We start from the raw sequence: 20,676 nt of genomic DNA on the forward strand, positions 1-20,676 counted from the left end.
GAACTAGTGAGAAAAAAAGGTATATATCTACTTGAATAATGGACGATTTGATTAGAAGTGAAATAAAGAAGTTTACAAGTGCAATAGTGATTTGAAAGGTTTTGGTTAAGACTTTTCCATTTCTAGGGAGATGGTTTCTCTAGAAGTTAGGAAAGGGAGAGATTGTTGAGAGAAAATAATATCCATGAATGGGATATGTAGGAATCTGATTGATTTTTTCAATCTATAACATATAACTAGAAAATATTGAGATTCACAATTTACCATCCATAACAAAGAAAGAAATAGTATCAATATGGAATCTAGGTGCATAATTTGGATTTCAGCTGGATTTATATAGAAATTTAGGCGTAGGGAGAAAACAACATATATCCAATCTAAAAGAGATATTTTTTATAGTTATTGCAACGGAAAGATGATATTAAATGGTTTAAAATCAAATCCTCAAGAATGTAGCCTAGAAATTTAGGGTATGAGGTCATAATGAAGGAAATCAACGAAGTTGAGAAATAGTAGTGGTGGAAATATATATGGAACCTTGAATGTCCATTAAGAATAAGTAGTTTCCAATGGCTATAATTATCCAATAATGTTATGGCATGTGACAATTGTAAGAAGAGGGCTTGGTAGGGTCCTAGATGGAATATTTTATGAAAAAAGAAGAAGAAGATGATCTATAGATCATTAATTACTTCATAGTAATTTTATTAAACAAGGATATGGAGAAGTTCTAAAAGTAATAGAGGTAAGTCGAAATTGAGGAAGAAAATTACGTTATTACAATGGTTTGAAGGTTGGCATAAAACTAGGATTGTAAGGAAACCATAAATTGTTGCTTTATACAATGGCATGGGAAATATTGTTAAGGAGAAATGAGATAATATTTAAAATTAAGTAAATACTTCTAATCCAAGTTATTCATGAGGTTATCTATGTATATGGCGGAAATTGGAAACTAGAAAAGAGAAAAGAAAAATAACATTTGGGATGTAGAGGTTAATAAATTGAAAGTGTGAAGTTATTTTGATAGAATTTTTCAAGTTTGTCTAGGTCCATATGGTGTTAGTAGAATTATAATAGTAGCTTTAAGATTCCTATAGGATGGGAATGATTGTTGGGATTTTCTAAATTTAGATCCACAATAGTCATTTTAATAGAAGAAGTTTTGAATCCAAAAGCTGAAGACGTGACCAAGACACAAGAGTGAAGAATATGAAAGGAAATGAAAATATCACAAATACAAGATGCCAGAGTGAAAAGGAGGAGGAGGAGGAGGTGGTGGAGGAGGAGGAGGAGGTGGTGGAGGAGGAGGAGGAGGTGAGGTTGAGTACAATGTGTAGAAAGCCTAAAATAAATATTAAAAATCGATAATTAATGATAAATTTTATAAATAATAATTAATAGTATATAATAACACCAAGTTGGGTGGTACATGGATATCAAGGGGGAAGGGGCACTGCCATCATGCTACATACCACTCTACCCACCCATCATGTTCCACTATTGGGTCAGGTACCCCATAGCCATGGTAGTCCTCCTACTCATTCATCATACATTAAGCTTCTTCAAAATCTGGCCACTGATTTATATGTTTTTGGATGACCAACTTACACGAAGTTTGGGTATTAATCATGGCTAATTTGGACAATCTTACTCTAAATATTTGATGTGTCATCCCCACAAAAATATTGTATTTATTATAGGTAATGGTGGCTAAGGCGAGCACCTACATCCATAGCAATATTAAAGCATTCATGTGTTTAGTTAGGTTTTATGCAAGCTTGTCAAATATTTCCTCAATTAGATTTCTCTCTAGAAGGTTGTGGATGTCAATCAGTGAAGCGGGGGTGGTGGGCAGGCCTAGAATGAAGGGGAAGGAGGTTGTCTTAGACCGATGTGTTATTTTCAACCTAAATGTGATGTTTTAGTTACAACCACAAATTTCCATCTGACTACTTCATGTGATCAATGCTACTAAATCTAAGAGCTAGAGAAGAAAATGTGGACATCCCAAATGCAAATTAACATGGGAAACATGATTAGGAAATTATCAAATATATCAAGTACATGTGCACCTCCAAGACCAGGGACAAAAATATCCAATGCACAACGTAGTTATAGAAGCATACAGAGGTATTTTTGGAAAAAGACTTATGTATGCATGAGGAGGAGCAACTCAAGATAGCTAATTGAATGAGTGTACTTGAGTGCCACAAAAGGTTCCTAATCACCATGTTCTTATGAATTTTTAAGAAGAATTGGGGGCATGTCTATGTGACTATCCTGGAACCTCCAAGGACACACCTTTCACTTTATTAGATGATATTGCACCTAAGGGAGTGCCATAATAACCTCATCATTTTTTGTTCCTCCTCACCCTATTTGGTTATCTGTCTAATGCATGGTCATTTTTTGTTTTTTCTTGTTGTTGACATTTTATATTTTGGTCACTCTATAATGCTTGGTTCCCCACATAGGAAGGACGTAAACATTATACTTTGGTCCATATTAATGTCTATGGTAGAATCTATGATATTCCTAGTTTCCTCTAGTACATAGGTTATTTGTCTTCTCTCTCTATTTTTTTTATTGAATAACTGAAGTTTGGCCTATTTTCCCCTCATGGGTGGTCTATGATTATTTATTTCAATTAGTCACCACTCTGTTCGTACCTTTTTTTCCTCTATGGGGCAGTGAGGAATTTCATATTTTTTTTATTAGGATGCTTGGATGCAGACTTTGGCAACCTAGCTCATAACCAAGGCCACAACTAGCATAAAAATTTAATCCTATCCTCTGTGAATACAAATTCTAACTTAAATTAAAATTATATAATAATATACTTATAATAAAGTGTACCTTATCAATATATAACCTAATAATAATAACAATTAGTATTATTAAAGATATACAAAAATGTATCCTATTAAGAAAGACATACGATATAATAATTTACTATAATAAAATTTAATGATGATATATATAGCAGAGTACATAAATGGTCAAGTTCCTGTCACTAAAAGTACTTCGCTAATGGGAGGTCACAAGAGCCATGGCACCTCAACTAACTGCATCTAAGTTGTCTGTTGATGTGGAAATCGAAATTCTCTCAATTTAATTAAGGCAAAATCAAATTGAGAATTTATTGTTGCATTTTTCAACAACAATAAATTTTGAACAAGAAAGAAATGGAATCTTTGATCTATTGAATTGAAATGACAATTATGTTCTAGTAAAAGTAATAAAATTCTATGCTAAGTTGTTTTAATGTCTAAAAGCATTCAATTGGAAAATCTACTCTAGAAAGCGACAAATTTTAACTCTAGAAAGCGGTGAATATTAATTCTAGGAAGACAGTAAATTCTAGTCCTATGAAGGAAATGAACTCTAATTCTAGGAAAATAGTAAGCTTTTATACTAGGAAAAACAAAGGCACTTTATTCTAAATAATTAAGAAAATTATTGGAATGAAATTGTGTTTATCAAAGTAAGCTGAGATTGGTGATGTGTGTGTTTCAATTTAGAACCATTCATGACTAATGATTATCTATAAATCTAAGACTAAGAAAATAAATAAGTAACTAAAATGTTTAGGTTATTTTACAATTTTACTCAAGATCTTAACCTATCCAAAGAGAACAAACAAGTAAAGGACCAAGATAAAGCTATGAATGAAAAATATACTAAGTAAATAGAGGGTGTTGATCTAAAGCTGTGAATGAAACAAAACATAAAGAATTAAATAAACTCTCAATAGAAACTAAATTATGCCATCTCGTACTTCTACAGGGGGCCCTCCCGAGATGCACAAGTGACTATAAACCTCCTAACTTGAACTTAAATCGACCACAAGAGATTATGAAAGTGTCATAACAGAGACTTCTATTACTTAATTGTCTAAAATAGTGTTTCAATACAATAGTCTTGCAAATATAAACCAATTTCAAAAGCTATCTATGTACTTCTAGGTGAAGCTTTTTATAGAGTTTACATCATAACTATATTGCGATTCTCATGGTCAAAAATTAGAGCTAAAGTGACACTTAAGTTTTTAAATATAATAGAACATTTCCTTTTCACTAAAATGGAAAACCGAAGAAAAATAAAAATAAAGCCCAGATCTCAAAGATCATGCTGAAAGACAAAATCACTTAAGAAAGCTGGAAAAGACCAAGAAACAACAAACTAAACCTAGATCAAAGAAAAACAACCCTTCTAGGAAATACTTGATGGTATTCCCTAATGGAGTCGCCAATTTTGTTGGCAGGAAAAGTTCCCTAAGGAAAGGGTTGAAAGCCTCAATAGAGAAGGATAAAATAATCAACAAAGAAAACTCAATCAAGCATGCCAAACATTCAAATTATCAAATTTGGATTTGGAGACATACCCAAAGGTCCTACATTTGAAGATGTTCTCATAGGGTCCAAACCCTCTGCTTCCTCCAAGATGTGCAGACCTGCAAATTAATCACAGAAGCATATACATAATAGATAATTCAATTTACATACATAAAAATATGTTAGATAATCATATATAAAGAACACGACATGAGTTTCTTTATTGATTAACAACAATGAGTATAGGATAGATACCACTTGATCCAGGACAAAGGCATTGACAAAGCCTTCCGCTAGATCTGTCTAACCCGAGCCACGAAGAGAACCTCTCTAATAAGTGCATTGAGATCCTAGACAATGATTTTGATCATCTCTGCAAAGGAAACCAGGGCTTATTAGAGAATTGGAGTCGAGGAGACATGCGAAAAGCATACTTGATCTGGGATAAATCATGTATAATGTTGATATCCATCTTCCCTTATTGTAGTTAGGCCTACCCAAAGGTTGTATATATACCACCTAAAATTGGTTATTTTAGTTAGACCACAGGCTCCTGTAGGTGGGATCTCATTAAAACCCATAAACCTTGCCCGAAAAATAGATTTTTATTTTATTTTTTCATATTTAAAAATGTATATGTAAGTATAGTGTTATGGGACCTACATATGTATGTGTTTTTGTATGGGAAGAGTCACGTATGGATTTTGAAATATTGTTTTTTAGTATAAAGTCGAGTCTGCATGGGAAAAGGGACTGTCAAGGGCCATAAAATAGCATCAGGTCTACAAGAGTGTTGAATGATGTTATAAGAGAGTACCCCTTTCATTGTACTTGGATTTATTACGTAAGAAAAATATAGTATATCACATGCCTCGCCTTTTAGCAAGTGTTTATCCCTTAACAAGTTCATATGCATGAATTTTCCTTTTTTACTTCTTCATTCATTTCAATTATAGTTATTTAAATGAACACTAATCTAGTAGTAGTTGACAAAATCAAAGAGAGAAACAAAACATTAAGATAATCAATGAATAATATTTCCAATCTATATAACCATCCACCTATAAGATAATTTTTATTAATTCAAACATAAAATTACACATATAATTTCTTCTAGAAACTCCTAGGATAACTCTCTGAAAATATCTAGAGTGAAACTAGTTAGATCTAACTTATTAACATAGTAAATCATAACAATTAAGCTCCTATATAGCTCTCTATATCACACTAAATAATGGGTACAATTACATTATCTAACTTCCCCCCTTGATTTTTACTATTAAAAATAACAATACAAACAATGCCTAAATGTTTATCTCTGAAATTAAAAATTGTCTCATGTTAATAGCTTGATGAAAATTTCTACCAAATTAGTCCTAACATTTGAAAATATGTTTAATCATGTTTCCATTTTTAGTAAGCTTGAAAATGAAATGATAACAAGTTTCAATGTGTTTTCGTTTGTTATTAGACACATGATTCCAACATAGTGCAATGAAGGAATTGTTGTCACAAAAGGTGGGGGTTGACTCCTTCTCTTCATGTGAAACATATCTTAAGATTATTTTTGACCATAGAGTATGGCATGTTGTTCATGTAGCTACTACATACTTTTCTTCAAATAAAATATATTGTGAGAATGGGTTGTTTTTCGAATATACATGGAGCTAAACAAGTACATAGATGGAACGCATCACCCAAAGTACCCTTCAACCATCTATGTTGCCTACAAAATCACTATCAATGTTCAAAAAAAGAATATCATATTTGGAAGAGGAATACCATATTCCATAATTTATTGTACCTACAATGTACCTTATGATTCTTTTACTAACTTTTCAGTGAGAGCCTTTGGGAGATTCCATGAATCTGGAAATTAAGATTACTCCATACATGATGTATGGTCTGGTGATTGTAAGATACCTGAGGTTTCCTATTAGTATCTTATACAAAGTATGATCAACAATGAATATTTTATTTGTTTTACTTAACTTTTACATGTTGCATTTGGTGTATCTGTTGGTCTGATTTTATCCATATAAATATTTTCAAAATATCCGTGGCATGCTTCTATTGAAAAATATAAATACATTGTGTAGATTCTTCAACCTCAATTCCAAGTAAATACTTCATAATACAAATATTGGTCTTTTCAAACTCTATGTTCATGGTTGCTTCAGAATTATCTAGAATTAAATTTTCTATGTATATCATAACATCAACATAAAGGCAAGAAAATAGAATATACCTTCTTGATTCTTCTTTGTGTAAAGTGTGGGATCGTTACTACTTCTACTAAACTCATTGTTGAGAAAATATGAATCAATATGACTATACCAAGCTCATGGACCTGAGTTCAAACCATAAACACATATAAACTTTCTTCAACATGTAAGCTTTGTGTTCTTTATCCTTGAATTGAAATATTGGTTGTTGATTCAGACATAATTCCTCCTCTATTATCCCACTTAAAAATATTGACATAACATCCAATTGATAAACAAGATAGTTATAGGTTTCAAGCTTCTGTGATCCATATCGTTATTCAAAACATATTTTGGATTAATCACATCATTGATTTTGAGTCAATGTTTTGAACCATCTACTATGGTTCATCCTCAAGACAAGGACTCAAAAATCAATTATGTGATTAATTCGAAATATATTATGAAACAAGATAATTGGTTTAGGTCACAATTTTCAAAATTGCTCTATGTCTAACCTTTATTTTGGAGTTCTCCATAACCAAATCTGGTTTTTGAGCAAACCCTTTTGCAAAAAATTCATATTTATGCTTTTCAACTTTCCCTTTCTCATTAAGAATAGTTTCATAAACAAACTGTACTCCAACTCTTACATTCCCTACTAGCAAATTTACAAGACAACATGTGTGGCCATTCTCAGTTTCATTAATTTCTTCATTCATAGGTTGAACCCACTATTCTTTCTTGACTACTTCTTTAAAGAACATTGGCTGAAATAATAATAAATAAAAGTGTTCTTCCACATCCACATCATCTTTTTTTGTTTAAATTTATCTTATGCTTATCATTTCTAGATCCTTCGAGAGTCTATTATATGATCTGAATCACTATTAAAAGAAGGACAATGAATTGCCTACTTTCATGTCTTGAATACTCTCTTTATTCCAGTAACCTTGGAAGTCTTGGTGGTGGATCCTGTCTTCATGTAGAATCCACTTGTTCCTCTTCTTATAGAAAAGAAATCTAACATCCAATTATTTTATTCTCTTGATGATCCCATGTCTAATATTCTTGGAATTTAGAATTGCTGCATACTATAACTGTTTTGTTAAAAACATTGTATAGACTATATGTTAATTTTAGGTATGTTCTATGCTTAGAGCAATTTATTTCAATTTTCATAGTTAGCTCAATATCTTTTCTAGATTAACGATCACATCAACATTAAAGTAAACTGCAGATAGAACATAAACATAAATTGCAAAAGACAAGCCAAGACAAGAGGACACAAGATGTGGTGCTAGCCAGGGACAAAAGCCAATGTGGGGAAACCCTTGATCAATTCTTCTTTTATGTTCTTCAATATTTCAGCAAAGAGAGCGAGAGTGATAGTACATTTACAACAGAAGTCAACACTTCAAATTTCTATATCTACATGAGATTAGTTGAAGACATGCTGCTTCAACTGATTCTCCAAGGTGACTCCTTCACCTATCATTGTGCTGCATCTCATCCACTTGCTGCACTTCATCATGCTGCACCATGCTGCACTCATCATCACAGTGTTGGACCTAATAACCATGCTATGCACTTCATGTTGCTGCTCTTGTCACTATGCTGCTCCAATCACTGAGCTACTCTCATCACAGATCTGCACCCATTGTTCTACTCATCACTGATCTGCACTCAATGCTAGACCATCAGTGATCTGTACTTAATGAATGCTATGCTGCACTTCATTGTTGTCTTTAATACCATGCTGCATCCAACTGCTACATCTAACCAAGTTGTCTAACATGTTGACCACAGGAGCAATCACATTAACCTTCAATCCTTATCCTTGTGCAACCTATAACACAATATGCTATTGGATATGGCCTGCAGCCTAGCCCAACAATAGGCAAGGTTGTCATACAATACCCAACTATTACTGTTGAAAACAATGTCTATCAATCAGCCTTATTGTTGTACAGTCATGCCCAGAACAGATCTCAAATATGTCACGCTGTCATCTACAACAATGTGACTTAAATGTTGATTAAATACTTCCTTTTGTTGTGGGATATGACCACTTGTATGCCACTAATTAGGGCCTCTTCTATTGTGGCTAAGAGCTGTGTATAAAGCCTTTTTCACGATGGCAAATAGAAGCTAGATGAGGGCTGCCAATTAGGTTGACAACGTGTCTCCTCACTTCTGTTAGGGCTTCACTCTTCCACTAGACAGTATATAGAATTTTTCTCAATATAGTGGCTAGAGTCCCCATTATGACAACAAATTAGGTGCTTTAAGGATTGCGGATTAGGAGCCACTCAAACATTAAATCAAGGTTCTCTTTTGCTGCATTTTGAGGAACACTTGTGATAGCAAATCATGACCTGCAGCTAGGGTATTTAGGATAGCATATGAGGGCTTATCCTTCACCTTTATGTAGGCTTGTTTTTACTGCAGCCAGGGCTCCCTCTAGTACTTCTTAGATTTGCATTGAAGCTCCTTAGACTAGAGAGCCTTTTCTTGACAACATTGAGGGCTTATCCTTTTCTTCCTCCCTTGACTGTGGCTAGGGCATGTATTCCTACAACTAGGCACCTCCAAGATTCCTCCTTTAGGGCTGCGTAGAAGGCACCTTCATGACAACATATAGGATAGGGCAGCGTATCCTCTTTAGGTCTCTCATCCCACTAAAACCCAAAGATAAGTGGAGAGGAAGAGATCCCCAAGAAGATGAGTGTCTAAATGACTTGAAGTCCTACTTTATTTATACTAAAACGTTGAGCACAAGTGGGATTTATTTGGCTGCTCACCACTTGACAAAGTGTCCCATAACACAAATAAATTCATATCTTCATGAATACTTATCAGAATTGGATGATCTCTAGATCAATCCTACACCTCTCGATGAGAGGGATCCAAGAAAAATATTAGTTTCCATTAATAAGATGGCCCACATGGTGTTTGGCCCTACTTTCCAATTTTAACACTTGATCTCAACAAGGGAGAACTCCATTCGCTGATCCATATGTCTGATTGTACTATCTTTGCCACTAGTGCCCTGCTGCTTTGCTTTGCTAAACCATGAAGAAGAATAATTGATCGATGATGTCTCATACCATTCTCTACTGACCCGAAGTCATTTTCATCTTACTGACCCGAAGTCAGTTTTATTGATCCCAGATCAATATCATAAAGGAGTGTTGCAAATCACTCATACAAATCCTAGATCAGTTTTATTGATCCCAGATCAATGTCACAAGAGAGTGTCTCAAACGACTCATACTCATCCCAGATCAGTTTCATTGATCCCCGATAAATGGAGGTCATCCTACCATAGGGAGTACAATAGATACAACGATGTGTCCATCGATAGTACTACTAATGGTCCCTAACCCCATTTCCCTCTCATTGATTAGATGAGAGGTACTTACCATGAGTCTCGGCCTGCATGGGTAGGATGCCTTGATAGGATAACTAATCATCCTGTCCACAGAAGAATGAATCATCCTGTCCCACAGTCGCCACGGAAGAACTAATCATCTTGTTCCACAGTTGCCATGGGAGAACTAATCATCTCGGCTCATAGGAGAACTAATCATCCTGTTCCACAGTTGCCACGAGAGAACTAATCATCTCGGCCCACAGGAGAACTAATTATCCTGTTCCACAGTTGCCACAAGGTATCATAGGGAAAGGTTGAACCTGTCACCCTATACATAGCGCATCACCAGGGGAGGGTGAGTCACCCTGTGGTCGTATGTCGCTCCAGTAAGTACCCCAAGCCCCCAGAGCTCCCAAAGCTCAATGCATGAAACATGCAAGACCCTTTTACAAAGGTCTCTCAATGACTTCAAGTCATTTGGGAAAGTCATAGATTTGATCTTTCTCCGGTGCTTTGACAAAGTGTCTATAATGTGTACATCAATCTCAATGCGATGGAAGCTCCTCGTTCATCGACATACCATATCCCAGATAAGGTATTATCTGATGTCTATTTGCTGAAGCAATCATTGAATACAGGATTCCTTAATAATCCAATCCTCCCTAGTTGTCACAGAGGATCATGGTGGTATTCATCATATGTACAAACAACTCACTGAAGAGCTTCCACAACTAGGAAGCTTCATACGAGATCATACTCGTAGCTATGTATTCGGTCTCACCGGTGCTTATAGCAACTAACTTCTGCTTCCTCCTCATCCATGATATCGAGGAAGAACCCAAAGAGAACCAGCACTGAGAAGTGCTCTAGTTATCCTCCCCACTACCTACTTAGTCAACATTCGAATAATCATGCAGCTTCATATTTCTAACAGTGTATCTCAATCCATGAGAGATTGTGCCCCGAAAATATCTCAGAAGATTCTTCGCACCAATCTAGTGTGGCTCAACCAAATATGAGTTCACCATGCTAACTGCAAAACATATGTCCATATGAAAGTTTACCAAGAACATCAATGCACATGAGATTATGAAACTCAGAGGCATTTCCCAAATCTAGTCTGAAATCATCACCATATAACTTCTGAAAGTTAAGATCCTCGAGGTAGTCATGGGCTTGCAGTTTTCCATTCCACATCCGGAATCCAACAGCCTCTTACTTCTGCAAGTGAGAGGGTCTGCACATGTCTGAAATAGGACATCCTTAGAAGGTGTTGGTATGAGAGGTCTATCATCCACAACCTTCAAACAATGGTTTGGATCAACTTCACTCTTATTGAATCTCAGCTTCATCCAACAACTATCAATCCTTTCATATCGAACCCGGGGTGATCTGCTTCATGCCATAGAGGGCTCTCTTCCATCGGTACATATGAGATTCTCGATCATGAATCTCAAACTCCTCGGGTTGTTCCAAACCTATGGACCTGCTACATGGGGGGAATGGTCCCCTTGTAATATTTTCCCTTTGGTACATCTCAGACATGTACCTTCATGCTCCTTTTGAATTCAGGCATCCTTGTCATCATCTAACTTACAGACCTCTGGTGCTATGTGTCAACTGACATGGTCCCAATGTACTTCCTACCAACCTTGAACTCAAAGATAAAAACATATTTGAAATTCTATTTCCAAACACATACCTTTCCATCGATGAATGCCACCGTGAAACCTTTTGACTTCCATTGCCGAAATGGACACCAAGTTATTCTTCCAATCAGGTACATAAAATAGATTCTTGCAAATGAATCAAGTTACCCTCATTCAATTGAGGGGTAACACCCTTTCCAAGATAGGTGGCATCGGTTCCAAGTATAATCCCACAAATGTTTCCATCTCTACCAAATTAGAGAGAGAGCACCCTCCTGTTGAATGGAGTGCCTTGAAGCACTGCAATAAATAAGCTGGATTCCCAAAGAATCTAAAGGAGAGGGCTAATACAAGATAACACTTTTATATCTTATTAGAAACAACATTTGATTCTTCATACCTGGGGTTCCTTGCTTTCTTGAAGGGTCAACCATTACCTTGATGACCTGTACTGTCATTCCTCAGATCATTGAAGATGTACCAGAATGATTGTTATCATCATCAAGTGATGTGTCCCTGCCATTTGGACACTCCTTCACATAATGGTCAAACTAGTTATTAGCCTTTTGTTCCACCTTGAGATCCAGTCTTCCAAATGAAGTGATCTTTAGGTAGGCCATACTTCGTTGCGCCATTTTGATAATATTCTCTGCTTTGATTTCACACTCGGTGAATTTGAAGAGGGATGAGGAACCCATAGATCCTTTTGTCCTTTCCTAACTGCCTTCGGTGATTGCTCTTTCACTCTTTCTTAGGCATTGTCTTCACCTCACCTCTATTACCGTGTTAATTTTAGGTATGTTCTATGCTTAGAGAAATTTATTTCAATTTTCACAGTTAGCTCAATATCTTTTCTAGATTAGCAATCACATCAGCATTAAGGTAAACTGCAGATAGAACATAAACATAAATTTCAAAAGACAAGGCAATACAAGAGGACACAAGATGTGGCGCTAGCTAGGGATAAACCCCAATGTGTGGAAACCCTTGATCAATTCTTCTTCTATGTTCTTCAATAGTTCAACAGAGAGAGAGAGAGAGAGAGAGAGAGATAGTACATTTACAATAGAAGTCAACACTTCAACTTTCTATATCTACATGAGATTAGTTGAAGACATGTTGCTTCAACTGATTCTCCAATGTGACTCCTTCACCTATCATTGTGCTGCATCTCATCCACTTGCTACATCTCGCCATGTTGCACCATGTTGCACTCATCATCACAGTGATGGACATAATAACCATGTTATGCACTTCATGTTGCTGCCCCTGTCACTATGCTGCTCCAATCACTGAGCTGCTCTCATCATGGATCTGCACCCAATGTTGTACTCATCACTAGTCTGCACTCAATGCTGCATCATCACTGATCTGTACTCAATGACTGTTATGCTGCACTTCACTACTATCTCTAATACCATGCTGCATCCAACTGCTGCATCTAACGAAGCTGTCTAACATGCTGCCGACAGAAGCAGTCACATTAACCTTCAATCCTTATCCTTGTGCAATATATAACACAATATGTTGTTGGCTATGGCCTGCAGCTTAGCCCAGTAGCAAGCAAGGTTGTCATACAGTACCCAACTATTACCCTTGAAAACAATGTCTATCAATCAGCCTTATTGTTGTACAGTCATGCCCAGAACAGATCTCAAATATGTCATGCTGTCATCTACAACAATGTGACTTAAATGTTGATTAAATACTTCCTTTTTCTGCAGCATAGGACCACATGTATGATGCTCATTAGGGCCTCTTTTATTGCATTTAAGAGTTGTGTTTAAGGCCTTTTTCACGATGGAAAATAGAAGCTAAATGAGGGCTGCCAATTAGGTTGACAGCGTGTCTCTTCACTGTTGTTAGGGCTTCATTCTTCCACTAGACAAGATATAGAAGTATTCTCAATATAGTGGCTAGAGTCCCCATTATGACAACAAATTAGGTGCTTTAAGGATTACGGATTAGGAGCCACTCAAACATCAGATCAAGGTTCTATTTTGTTTCATTTTGAGGATCATTTGTGACAGCAAACCATGGCCTGCGATTAGGGTATTTAGGACAACGTATGATATCTTATCCTTCATTTGTGTGTAGGCTTCTTTTTACTGTGGCTAGGGCTCCCTCTAGTACTCCTTAGATCCACGTTGAAGCTCCTTAGACTAGAGAGCCTTTTCTGGATAGCGTTGAGGGCTTATCCTTTTCTTCCTCCCTTGATTGTGGCTAGGGCATGTATCCCTGTGCTAGGGCACCTCCAAGGTTCCTCCTTTAGGGCTATGTAGAAGACACCTTCATGACAACATATAGGATAGGGCATCCTCTAGGGCAGTGTATCCTCTTTAGGTCTCTCCTCCCACTAAAACCCAAAGACAAATGGAGAGGAAGAGATCACTAAGAAGATGAGTGTCTAAATGACTTGAAGTCCTCATTTATTTATACTAAAATGTTGAGCACAAGTGGGGTTTATTTGGTTGCTGGCCGACCTTAACGAATTGTCCCATAATACAAATAAATTCATATCTCCATGAATACTTATCGGAATCAAATGATATTTAGATCAATCCTACACCTCTCGATGAGAGGGATTCAAGAAAAATAACAGCTGCCATTAATAAGATGACCCACATGGAGTTTGGCCCTAGTGGCCAATTTTAACACTATATGCTTTATATTACTTGCTATAGCCAATAAATATGTAATTTTTACTTTTTTCACGAATATTGTTGCTTAGTTCCTTTGGACCATATGCATAGCTACAAAACCAAAAATTTTAAAATCTGACACACGGATTTCATGCCACTCCAATATTCTTGAGGAACTTTTTCCTTCACTCTCTTGGTTGGAAATTAATTCAGTATATAAACAAACTAAACAATAGTTTATTTTCCAAAATTCATTTGATATATTTTTGTCCTCAAGAATACTTATGTCCATTATTATTATGGTCCTATTCTTCCTTTTAGCTACTCCATTTTGTTGTGGAGTGTACCATGTTGTAAAATACCTTTTTATTCCTTATTGCATATAGAATGCCACAAATTCTTTGGAATAATATTAACCGCCTCAATATAATGAGTACCTTATTGTATTTTCCACTCTATTTCTCTACTACGGAATTGAATTCTATAAACGTTTTTAACATTTCTAATTCGTTCTTCACAAAATATAGCTAGGTCATCTAAATGAGTTCATACATAAATTTTAGGAAATAAAAATGACGTCTTCTTGATTGTTTTTTCATCAAACCATAGATATTTATATGCATTAGTTTAAGTGGTTCCTTGGATCTATAGGAAACAACTATTGCAAAAGTATCTATATGATATGTGTAGCTAGGATACAACTCTCACAAGAGTTGTCTAGAACATTTATCATGGGGATACCTTTGATCATAGATTTGTTTTGTAAAATACTAATACCATCAAAGCATACATGACCATATGTAAGATGTCATAACCATGATTCATTTAAGATTAAAACTTTATATTTATATGATTGTGACTGATTAGGGATCCTCATCAATAATGGAAACATTTTATTTTTATTCATTTATATTTTCCCAATGAGTATCCTATTGGGAGGCTTGTCCAAAATGGAACACGTGAGACCTTTAAATATGACTTCATGTCATTTTGACTTAACTACCATGCACTCATCATGTTATGTTTGAGACTATGTACATAAAAGATATTTTAAATCTCTTTCTTTTCATCTTACTTGGTCAAAATAGAGATTGTTCCCTTTTGTTGAACATTTACTAGATAATTATCCCATAATTTTACTTAGTTCTGAACAAATTATATAAAATTGAGAACATTTTTTTTTACTTGTCATTTGATTGCTATAGCCACTATCTAGAAACCAAAGATATCTATTGTTGCATCCTTCAGCTACTTGACATGAAAGGGGCCTAGATTTAGATGTATCTTCATCACTGTTTGTTGAGATCTTCTTGCATTCTCCGGCAATAATTTTTATAATGGTTAGAGATATTACATAACAACTAGAAGTTTCACTTGTCAATCTTGCTTAAGTGATTGTAATAACTACCTCTTCCTCTTTGGTTTCAAGGGATTTGTATCATTTTCCTATATATTGTGATGCTAACCTCCCTCCTACATGAGTGTGACCTCTTCCTCCTACCTCTACTTTCTTAAACTTTACCTTTATTAGTGAAGACTTGAGACTGAAATGCACTTTCCAGATTCATTGCTTCTATTGAATCTTATCTCATGTGTCATCAAAGACAAATCAGTTGTTCTATGGAAAATTCTGATATATATTTAGACTCCTTCAATTAATACTACAACCATATAATTTAGGAAGGCTCCTGAGTACTTTTTCAACAACATTTTGATCTAAAATTTCTTCTCCATGTGCTCAAAATTATTGCAAATGTTCTTGATTTGTTTCATAAAATGATCTACAAAGTCTAAGTTCTTCAATTGGAGGCTAGAAATTTATTTTTTAAGTGTTTATAATTTGGCATTTTTACTTTTTCTATGGTTTGACAAGTTGTTTGCGAAGCATCCCATGTCTCCTTGGCATGATCAACTATTACAACCTTAGGAAAACTTGAATCTTCTATCCCTTGTTGAATAACCCAATATGCATCTAAATCTTTCCTTCTATTTTCAGAAACAACATATATCTATACATTTGTCATTTCATATACTACTACTTGATCTACTTTTGTGAAACCAATTGGTACAATATCCCAACATTCCAAAAAAGGAAAGATTTTTTTTTTTAATTAATCATAAACCATAATTGTACATGTCATAATTAGTCCCTATGATTATCGTGGACTATTACTAGATGCCATTGGGTCCTCTCTTTATTAATTTCACCACAAAACTTCAAAGCTCTTATTACTTTGAATTGATCATTAGGTTACCCTTAAATTTAATCCTGTTAGATTGAATGAATCATTAGATTACCCTTAAATTTAAATTCCTTTTCTTTTTTTGGCTTCCTTAACTTAACCTGCATAACCTTCATTCTTTAGTACGTGTCCTTCCTTCTTCTTTTGAATAACCCTTTTTGTTTTACTAAGGGTTGTTTTCCATTTTTTAAACATTTGTTCATTATAAAAAGCCAATTTCTTTTTTTTTTTAAATTAAAGATTTTTCCTTTAAATGTTTTTCTTAAAAATGTGTCCCCTTTTATATTAAAATATTTCAATACGAATACTTTATAGGAAAATCTTTTAATAATTGAGTACCTTCATACACTTACACTTACTTCATACATAGATCTTAACACTTGCATTAAGATACCTTTAACAATTTACATACCATACCTTTTTGGTTTTTATAATAAGCAAATATGTATAGTTTAATTGAGTCATAGTAGGTAAAAACTTTTCTACTCTATTTTAGTACTAGCTAAATAGTATTGACTACGTGGTGCGCTATGACTCATTTAGGAAATCTAATCAAACTCTACTCAATCATAGAGGAATCAGGGAGCTTTACTTCAATGTGATTGGCTCCTCGAGATACAGATGATTAGTTTCAATCGATTTCTTAGCACCACAAAACGATGTCCAATCACTGTTATCCCAGTTCTTGTCTTTCATAATTGGAATGACTTTGTTTTCCTATATAAGAAGATATTTAATCCTAACCTGATGACTAAATAATAAGATGATCAATAAAAAAAATTACTCCACATAACTAGAATGATCCTGAGCAACCAAACAATAATATAATTAATCCATAAAATGATTAACTCGGAAATTGATGCTTAGTTGATTCATAAATTGATGCTTAGTTTGTTCATAAAATGCGTATTATAAGTATGAAAACAATTATAATTAACAGAACCCCACTTAGAAATTGAAGGAAAACATCTAAATTTATGTGGATTGCAGATTTAGGTATGCAATGTCAAGGAATAAAAATAATGCTAAGGAAAACCTCTCATCTTCTGTGAAATGTAGATTTAAAAATCCAATAATTAAAAGTTATGAGTTATTAATGTTTAAATGCACTAAATTTGTCATTCATCATAAACTTAAATTTAAATTTAAACTTAAATTAACAGAGCTCCCCTCCTTTGAAAATAGATGAATTGTTCCCCACAAAAAAGAGGGAATAAACATAATCACCAAAGAAATCAAGCGTGTACACAGAACTCTCTTCTTTAAAACGGGGATGAAGTGTATATCCACGAAAGAGAAGGGAGTAAACATAACGACGAAAGAAAACAATTTTGATTAACTAAACACTGCCCATTTTAAACGGGAGTTTGAAATAACGAAAATTCCCCTTTCAAAATAATGAAACATTTGAAATTGTGAAGATTAATTAATTCTAGGTTTAGCTTTTTTGTAAACATAATGACCAAAGAAAACAATTTCGATTAACAGGGAAAGAAGAGTTTGAGATAATAAAAATGTTATTGCTTTAAATTTGGAATTTTTTTCGTTTTTTGTGCTCTCATTCTTGCGTATGGGGTATGCTATTTTTTTATCGTTTAAATTTTATCAGATATCTCTGAAAAGACATTCAAAGCACAATTATAGTAAATTTTTTCAGGAAAAAAATGCTGGTTTATATTATGTAGCAATGCACATATTAAAAAAAACGTCATAAGTATATCTAAATTTTCATAATTCATAATATTTTTATGAACAGAGCAAGAAATAGATCTATATATACATCTTTCTTTATTAAAAAAAGCGCTATCTACAAATCCAACACTGCCATGATTGAGATAGTGACTTTCTGTCATAATTAACTGTGCCAAAAAGAAAGTAACATAACCATATGTACTTAGCATAGATTTAATAAGAAAAATCAAAACCCCTAGTTATCTGAGGGAAAAGAGCCTTCCGTGGATATTGTCTCTCTCCTAATAAGTATAATGTATGGTACCGAAATAATCAGCAATCTCATGCGTTGAAAACTAGTGTGCAATCTGATTTTTCTCACTAAATATTTGTCGGAAAGTGATCGTTGTAAAGCTACCACGGAGAAGTTTGATCTCAGCGATCCATGATGCGGGGGGAGAAATCCGAGATTGACAATAAACCATTTATGAAGACTTGTAAAGTCCCCATGCATGAATAAACTATCAATACACAGCTGCTTGGAAATCCACAACAGCCCAGAGAGCCAATGTTTCTACTTCATATTGATACCTTGTCCACAATTCAAATAGAACCTGTAATGGCAAATAGGATCCACCCAAAGCCAAACACCACAGCCAGATTTGGAATTTTAGTAATTAATTAACATTCATAAATTCTAGTTTTGGTTGTAGGCTTTCTTTTTGCGGATAAATTTAGGAAAATATTAACCTGTAAAAGAAGTTTTGCATGGGCCATGCTGTTCATGTGTCCTGCGAAAATGTCTGAGAAAGTGAGTCTTTGATGGAGAATCTTGTGCAGGTACATGATGGGGGAGGACCTCGACTCATCGAACCTCAATGACATTACCCATTTGGAGAAACATCTTGACGACGTGTGGACCCATGTTCGAAAAAGAAAGGCAAGTCCTTCTCAATACCATGTCACAGTGATTATATGTATATGCATCATGTGTAAGATGGGTACTGACATTTTAGTTGTGTAAAACAGGATAAACTTATGGACAGCAGACTAGAGCTCCAAAAGAAAAAGGTACGTCCCACATGTTCTATAAATTTCTAGTCGCCTTATAACATGAGATCTTGATTGCTGACAGTGTATTTGCCCTTGCTTTTTATTTGTTTTTAGACCGGGTTGGAGGAGCAGATACACAATCAATTGAATGAAAATGTAAGTATATTTATTACAAAATATTTATTCAGGTCATTTACAAAATGTAAACATTTAAGTTTCATAATAATGACCTAAAGCTGTATCTGTATTCTTAGATTGCCTATTACCATCGTGCAAGAATGGAAGAGGAGGATAACCAACAGAGTTACTGTAACTATGCATTTTACCAGCTGGAGAGACCATCTTCTCCCCTTAATACACCGCCTTCTGCTTCTGAATTTCGTTTGCAGCCGAACCAACCAAACTTGAAAGACAGTGGATATTAATTACCACCAAAGGCACGGTTGGTTTTAAGGGATAGTCTCTCAACATTGCACTTTCTCTAAGTACTGTAGTGAACTCCCTTCCCACAATAGTGTTATAAATTATTTGTTTCTGTACAAAGTTATAATTACAAGGGACTGATGAGAATTCTGCAGTTAGATTATTATAGTTAAGTGCTTGGATCATAAAACAACAACATTATTGGGTTTCGGTAATTCTGTTCGTTATAATGTGCATATAAAGGCATCCGATTACAAACTCTGTGTTAATTCAGGATAAGAAATGAATAAATGAGACGAAACAGATTGTACAGTATTTCCAGAACTCCAAGCAGGTGGACACCTATGTTGCTAGTAAATGATGACTAAGTCAGGCATACTGTGAAATTTCTAGGGTTTGCTTTTCCTTTTGAATCAAACAAAAACCGCAGTAAATAAGGCCAAAATTGTGATGATGGTTCTGATTTTTTATATGCGCTTGGTAAGTGAGGACACTCATCTGCTTATCGAAGTATAAGGAAAATATAGGTAAGCTAGAAGGCATATTATAGCTATGTTGTTACTTTTTTTTATACAATAAATATTTGCTTTATTAATAATGCTAATTGAAAAGTTGGTATTAAATCTTAAACCTATATTTTGTTAGTTTATGACGTTTAGATAAGTTATAAGTAATATATATATAGATTATGTATTGAAACTTAACCTTATATTTGGTAAATACAACTTTTATTCTATACATTTAGTAGATATAAAAAGAAACTTAGGTATATTTGGATAAGTTTATTAAATTTATTGACGGTAAAAAGAGATCTGATATTTTATATTTCTTATTAAATTGTATTGGGACGTCTTTGTTTTTATTTCAAGTTATTTTTTGAAGTTGTACGTTTCTAAATTTTAAATGAAGAAAGTAAGGCGGAAATGTGTCATCAAACCATTGCATTCGGATAGAAAGTTTACACCCTTCTTCTCCATGAGATAAGAAGAGATATGCCACTTACAAAATAATAAAGAAAAGGTGTAAGTTTGCCCCTTATTACGTTAGATGAAAAGGGATCACCACTCACAAAATAATA

General features: G+C 34.5%; 1 protein-coding gene across 1 annotated transcript in view; it reads left to right on the forward strand.

The window, feature by feature from the left end:
* LOC149240820 (MADS-box protein GGM13-like) overlaps positions 1 to 19,919 on the forward strand; it is a 42,037-nt gene extending 22,118 nt beyond the window's left edge. Inside the window, exons 4-7 of the mRNA XM_089367373.1 lie at positions 18,963 to 19,062; positions 19,152 to 19,193; positions 19,290 to 19,331; positions 19,430 to 19,919. Of these exons, the coding sequence (XP_089223499.1) occupies positions 18,963 to 19,062; positions 19,152 to 19,193; positions 19,290 to 19,331; positions 19,430 to 19,600 (355 nt within the window). The 3' untranslated portion in view covers positions 19,601 to 19,919. The remainder of the gene's footprint in view (positions 1 to 18,962; positions 19,063 to 19,151; positions 19,194 to 19,289; positions 19,332 to 19,429) is intronic.
* Positions 19,920 to 20,676: the final 757 nt, after the last annotated feature.

Source organism: Pinus tabuliformis, chromosome 8, assembly GCF_031772625.1.
Source record: "Pinus tabuliformis cultivar Carrire ecotype Pingquan chromosome 8, CPIR1, whole genome shotgun sequence".
NCBI lineage: Eukaryota > Viridiplantae > Streptophyta > Pinopsida > Pinales > Pinaceae > Pinus > Pinus tabuliformis.